Source organism: Curcuma longa, unplaced genomic scaffold (genome assembly GCF_044706935.1).
Source record: "Curcuma longa cultivar G26 ecotype Majalengka, Jawa Barat unplaced genomic scaffold, ITB_CL_G26_1.1 contig_25976, whole genome shotgun sequence".
NCBI lineage: Eukaryota > Viridiplantae > Streptophyta > Magnoliopsida > Zingiberales > Zingiberaceae > Curcuma > Curcuma longa.
In genome coordinates this window covers 25,407-32,210 of record NW_027432947.1, presented here as the reverse complement: position 1 = coordinate 32,210, position 6,804 = coordinate 25,407, and the positions used below count along the sequence as shown (strand labels likewise).

Sequence of the window (6,804 nt, the reverse complement as noted above, 5' to 3'; positions counted from 1 at the left end):
AGTGTGAGAACAATTGTATATATATATATATTCCATGGACAGGATTGAAGCTCATAAAAAGGAAGAAGGATCAGTGAAAGATTGAGATAGAGATGTAGTGTCTTGTGCTGAAGGATTACGCGGACCTGAAGACAAAGTGCAATAATTAATGTGAAGCCGAGTTGAGTGTGACACTTCTTTAACCTATCTCTTTCTTCTTGCTGTGTAGATGTGTCTCCTTCTAAAGCCGTAATGCAACAGGAGTACATGAAACAATGGAGGATGTGTGGCTTGTGCCACTGCCACTGGCTGAAAGAGATGCCACTGGTGAGGGAGACTAATCAAGTAAGATATCAGCTTTTCTTTATGCGCTCAATTGATTTATCCCAACATGTTAATGTAAATGTTATAAAAAAATATATAGAATAGAGTAATAAAATATTCAAATATATACTTGAGCATGGCTTGAAGTTTCTGTTTCCTTCGTCTGTTAATGTCATGTTCGACGTCGCATTTTGGGTTCTGTTGACTATTTGAGGGGTGGCCTCGATGGAGAAGAATCTTGGAAAGTTGGACAAACTAGGAAGGAGGATGCATTTCTTCGGTGAATACTACTTCCTTGTATATGGTTGACTTACCGGTGTCCCGTACTGTGACACAGGTATGAAAATCATTTTGGATCAGGATCAAGTGATTTATCCAAATAAAAAATAAAAATTAAATTCAACAATTAATACAACAAATATATTATTCAAATTTAGAAAAGTGTTAGTTTTTAAATAAAGTCTGAAAATATTTTTGGATGTCCATTGGTCCTTTTGAATATAATAGAATATCTAAAATATTTTTGGATGTCCATTGGATCAGGATCTAGTGTTAATTTTTTTTAATTTAAGATTTTGATATAGAATTATGATTTATAGTATAGTGTTTCGATTAAAATAAAAAATTACTATATATGCATAAAGATTTGATATATTGCATGCTTTATAATGCGCATCTCGTAGAAAGAATATTCGGAGCATTCAAAAGTCGCCTGAAATATGAGCAATGTCTTTTTTTTCATTTTTTGTTTTTTTGACTTGCGATTAATTCATTTAAGAATTTTCCTTTAAGATTTAGTGATTGAGTTATCATATTAAGTAAAAATAAATAAATAAAAAAATTTAGTTGCTCACAAAGTTGTTTAGAGTTAAATACAAAATTAAGACCATTAAAAAGATGGAGAGCATAATTCCAATCTGACATGTCCTACCACATGAATATTTTTAAATCTACTAAACATGTCATTGTTGCATTATAGTTGTTAATTTCTTCTCTAATTTAGGTCATATTTGTAAATGTATACACATGCGTGGAGTGGTTGAGCCATGACATATAATATGTACTTTTTCTAATTATTTATTAAATTATCATCAAGTTGGTGTATTTTTTGTAAAATTATGTTGCCCCCATAATTGCCACACTTGGCAAAGAGAAAACTATCACATTAATTAGCAATTTTATTTAGTTTGTGGAAGAGTTTATGCATTCATTTGGATCTTTGTGATGCATGATTGCTTGGGTTATCCACGATTAGCTGGTTAATTATCTATTGTTTAATCGCACAAGATCACGATTATCTAGTAAGCCATGTACCTACATGGATAAATTATGAATTAGTTATGACAAATAATTGTTTAGAGTTAATTAGTTGACATCAAGTTGAATGCGGTCATTGTTAAACCTATATAATTAACTGCTTAATTTATCTATAAGTCTCCATTATCTAATAATTATTATTTTTGTCCCCATGCATATGCTTCCTGGTTTGAAATTTTAAAATTGGATTGAGACAATACGTAATTAACACAGATAAAATGACACAAAATGATCTAACTAAATATATAAACAGGTAACAGATGTTAACTCATTTACTAATAATTTATCTTTTTTTTAAAATTATTCTATATAATATATTAAATGATTTAATCCCCTAAGTTTTTCATCTTTTGGCATGAAAATATTCTCTATTTAAAAGATAAGATATCTATTTTATTTTTCTAAATTGCCATCTAAATTACTCATTATTTATCAATATTTTTTTTTGACAATAAAATAAATATCTTAATTTGCATTAATCAAAAACGATCCATAAGAGATATTTTAGTGGCATGTATAAGGCTTTAAAATGATAAAACAGAGTATTGACAAAATCAAATTTTAAAATGAAATATATTAGTAATATAATTGTAAGGACATATATAGATTTTTGTCAACAAATTAATATTCCTTAGCCTCTTCCATTCTCTTCTTATTGTCAGAGAATATTCACCTCCAACCTTTTTTCCACATTTACTTATTAACAAAATTCTCTTTTGCACCCTCGCATTTTTTATAATTTTGTGAGATATATTTGTAAAGGAGATAAAATGTGGGATCAAAGTGAAATGTCCTCTTTATATGAGCTAAACACATGTTTCTTCTCGCTTCAACAAATCTGTCTGCACCTTGTGATAATTCCGAAAGCACGAGGATGATTTTGAACAATGAAGCGAAATGTTCTCTTATATAAACACGCTAACCGAGGAGCTTCTTCTCCCGTCAACAGAAAAGCAACACTTCTCTCCTCTCCTCTCTCTGTCATTTCCACAAACACATAACGAGCTCAAAATGAACAACCTCTTCTTCTTCTTCTTCTTCTTCTTGACCGCCTCCCTCGCATCTCTGACGGCGGCCGACGGCTCTGCCTACATCTATGCTGGTTGCTCCGAGACCCGCGACGCCCCCGGATCCCCCTCCCAGATCAACGTAGACTCTCTCCTCTCCTCCCTCGTCTCTGCCTCCTCCTCCGTTCCCTACTCCAACGTCACATCCACCGCCGCCTCTGCCTCCTTCCCTTCCTTCGGTCTCTTCCAGTGCCGCGGCGACCTCCAGCCCTCCGATTGCGCCAATTGCGTCCGATCCGCTGTCTCCAGTATCTCCTCTCTCTGCCCCTTCGCCGCCGGCGCCGCCATCCAGCTCGACGGCTGCTTCCTCCGCTACGGTAACGATTCTTTCGTAGGGGAGCCCGACACCAGCGTCCTCTACAAGAAGTGCGGCGCCGCTGGGGGCGGTGGGTACGGACCCGACCAGATCAGTATCCGCGACGCAGCTCTTGCCGCCCTGACCGGCGGCGGAGGCAACGGAGGACCCGGCGGGTACAGGGTTGGCGCCGCCGGGTATGTCCAGGCGATGGCCCAGTGCGTCGGCGACCAGAGCGCGAGCGAGTGCGACGACTGCGTGGCGGCGGCGGTAGGGCAGCTCAAGGCCGCCTGCGGGTACGCCGTCGCTGGCGACGCCTACCTCGGCAAGTGCTACGCCCGGTTCTGGTACACCGGCAACGGGGCCTATAACGACGACGCGGACCACCACCACCACCACCACGACGATGATGACGGTAAGGTCTTTTCTCAGCTCAGCCTCAACGGCGTTGGCCGTACTATCTACTCGCATCGTTTTAGAATTTCAAATTTTATTATTCCTTTGTTTTCCTTTTAATTGCAGAAAAAAATTAAAATTTACCTTAACTCATAATTCACAATAACAACTTTCTTAATTTGTAATTCATACTTATTTAATTTCTAAAACATCATAATAAATAGATATATCGACTTAATTAATATGATTATACGTGGAGTTATTGTGACATCATTGAAGAATCTGCTAATAAAGTGACTAGAATTTACAAAAATTGTAAGAATTTCGATAATACTACAATCCATGAAGATTTTTTCTTTTTTCTTGTTCTTGTTCTTGTTCAAAAAGGTTAAAATATATTAACAATTTACAAAATAAAAGTTGGGGGAAAAATCCCCTGAAGTTCACCTTCTATTTTTTCTAAAATATTTTTTTCCAAAATTTAAAATTGTCAAAATACCATTTAAAAATATAAACTTTTATTATTTAATTTTCTAATGATTAACACTGTTAAATTACTTAATGAAATAGTCAAGTGTCATGTTATTTTTTAAAAATAAAATGTATTTAATAGGAGCAAGCATCACATTTTTACTTTATTTTTAAAAACTTTTAGGGGGTATTTTGAAAAGAAGGTAAGCTAAACTTTTGTCCTTGGTATTATTTTATACTTACTTACTCCTTTGGCGCTTTATTATGTGATTCTGTGATGAATTCTGACCTCAAGATTGGTTAGATGATGAAGCATTCTCTTGGTTCATGTTTTTCCTTTTCAATTTTACATTTTGAGTATATGATTGGATATGTTTAGTTGAGTGATCAATTCATTTAGTCATCCATCATTTCTTATATATATCAACTTTAAAATAATTCATGAGATAATTTATCAGTACCAAGTTTCCGTGATACAGAGGACTAACTAGTTGTTTACCTAAAAGAAAAAAGAACTAACTAGTTGGGATTTGGTAGTTCAACCGTTCGGTAGCATTTTAATTTACTCCTAAATTTTTGTCCTACATAAGAAAGATGATGTTTGAGTAGGCAGTTTCTTGTAAGGCTGACAATTCTAGTTGGAAACTTAGGTAGACTTATCCAAATGCTAACAACTCTATTCATTGCCCTCCTTAATTTCTATATGAAGCCTTATTTTGTTCGGTTATAAAATTTATTGCATAGTTAAAGACCTTCCTTTTTAGTCTTAAATGCCGACAAGTTGCTTGAGCCCACATATAATTATTGAAGGTCATTTAATCAGTTACAGTTGTAATTATTCCGGTTTCTTGATCCATCTTGCTCTTCCATGTCTTGAAGTTTAGTCATATATACATGAAGAGCATTGAAGGAATTACAGTTGCAGTCTTTATTTTACTGGTTTCTTGACTTTAAAGTCTTAAATATTTTTTTTCCACATGATTAGTCTTCCATTTGTTACTATCCTAGTCAAGAACAGTTTTCTGGTTCCTTGATTTCAAAGTTCATAGTTTGCATTATGCTAGCCGAGAACAGTTGGTTGGACTGGACTACAAGTTTACAAGAAGCTTCTCCACATGAAGAAAACAGTTTGATTATGATTCCTTTTTATTCACAAATCATGTAGACCTGATTAATGCAGACATATCACATCTGCAGACATATCACATCTGCAAACAGGAGATCTCATAAACCTTTTTCCCCTTTTCATTTTGGTATTCATTATTATGTGAAACTAAGACATCTTCTTCTGTAACTCTGCTGCTTCATATAGCAAAACTATTCCAGTTTTGTAAAACTGATCGTTTAGACTGGTTTTTTTATTAGTCCACATCGATGGATGAACTAACCAAAGCTGTAGAGTTATCAGGTCTGGTCATTTTCTCTGGACCCTCTAAAAATTAGTCAATTCTTACAGTTTTGTGATAAATCAGTCGATCAAATCACCTTTTGTTGATTGTTTTACACATCCCATCCGCCAACCAACCTAAAGTAGAGAGGTTCAGTCCAAGTTGTAGAGCTCTGTTTAATCTGAATTTCTTCTATGAATTTAAAGACTAAGACAAATGGCTTATTTTACTAATTATAGTGGGTCCAAATTATTGGACGATTAGGTTAAATGTCTTCAAATCTTGCATATTCAAAGACCCTTGGAGTGTGACATTGTTGGCTCCCCCTTGATTTCAGTTTATATTTGCTTTTTCTAAAAGGATCATCATCTTGTTCGTATATGATAGGACAGCTAAAGGCACATAAAAAAAACATTGAACAAGGACAAAAGTGCCGACTCATGTTTTTCTTTCCTCAAATGATTTGCTTTCGTATTAGATAAATGTCTCATCATTGTAACATGTGAAAACTTGTCAAACGCTTTAGAGCCGTAGGGATCAATTACTAGGTTTTATTTTCCTTTATCATAGGGTATCAAAATGTTTATATTTTTCACATTTCTTCTTTGTTTTCTGCAATTACCAGATGATTGGTCTCATATGAGATAGTTCTTTGGTCTCACCTTCCTCAGAAGAGCTGGAAACTATGGTTTGCTCTCTATCATCCCCTTCCTAAGAAGAGCTGGAAACTATGGTTTGCTCTCTATTCCCTCTCAAGTTTCCTTTTTATTTTGGAAAAAGAAAAAGAAAAAAATCATTATTTTGCTTTTTAAAATTTTATCTCCTATTGAATCGTCAAAATAGCTTTTGAACTCTTTAATTATTAATATGATTATTTTGATGGAAAAGTAACATGAGAGATTTTTGTCATATTAAAACACATATAAATAAATTAACAACGTTAATGATTTGAGTTGAAATCACAAAAAATTTTAATATAGGGGTGTATTTTGACTATTTTGAAATCTTAAAAGGCATTTTAAAAAATTAAGAATTTCCTTTAATAATTACTATTTTTTTAAAAATACCCTTCAGAATTTGATTAATATGAAAATCATAGAAGATATTTCACTGTTAATTAATTCAAACTTTGGAGGTCATTTTAAAAAAAAACAAACATTAGGGGAGCTTTTAAAAATCACCCATCCTTTTGAAAGAAGAAGATAGGTTTGGGAGTTGAAATGAAAATTTCAATTTATTTTATATCTGCAAAATACCATGCACTCCAATTAATCATCAACTTAAAGTTGTTCTTGAATAATTTGCAGGAAAAGATTGATCTAAGATGTGGTGGCCCAGGTTTTCCTTTCTTTCGACTTTTTTTTTTATGAGATAGTTCTTTTTGAGACAAATTGCTAAAAGATTAGAGTGGGTGAGAAGTTGGAAGAAGTGGGGACGAGGAATCATGAATCATGGTTGTGTTAGAGACGTGACAAAAATGGGAGAAATCAAATTATGAAGAAAGACCATGTATAAATTAATTCAATAAACTATCTATGTAGCTTCATCTTTCTAATAAAATTATTAT

General features: G+C 34.1%; 1 protein-coding gene and 1 long non-coding RNA gene across 2 annotated transcripts; both read left to right on the top strand.

Moving 5' to 3' along the window:
• Positions 1–31: 31 nt before the first annotated feature.
• LOC141818785 (uncharacterized) lies at positions 32–565 on the top strand. The gene is made up of 3 exons (XR_012600999.1): positions 32–160; positions 241–324; positions 518–565. It is a non-coding gene; the product is annotated as an uncharacterized LOC141818785 (long non-coding RNA).
• A 2,007-nt stretch (positions 566–2,572) lies between these two features.
• On the top strand, positions 2,573–3,498 carry LOC141818783 (plasmodesmata-located protein 7-like). The gene has a single exon (XM_074706228.1). The coding sequence runs from the start codon at positions 2,632–2,634 to the stop codon at positions 3,496–3,498; it is 867 nt and encodes a 288-aa protein (XP_074562329.1). The 5' UTR covers positions 2,573–2,631.
• The last annotated feature ends 3,306 nt before the right edge of the window (positions 3,499–6,804 follow it).

Bases quoted from the DNA above. Each gene is read 5' to 3' on its own strand.
- LOC141818783 (XM_074706228.1), top strand. From the start codon at position 2,632: ATGAACAACCTCTTCTTCTTCTTCTTCTTCTTCTTGACCGCCTCCCTC.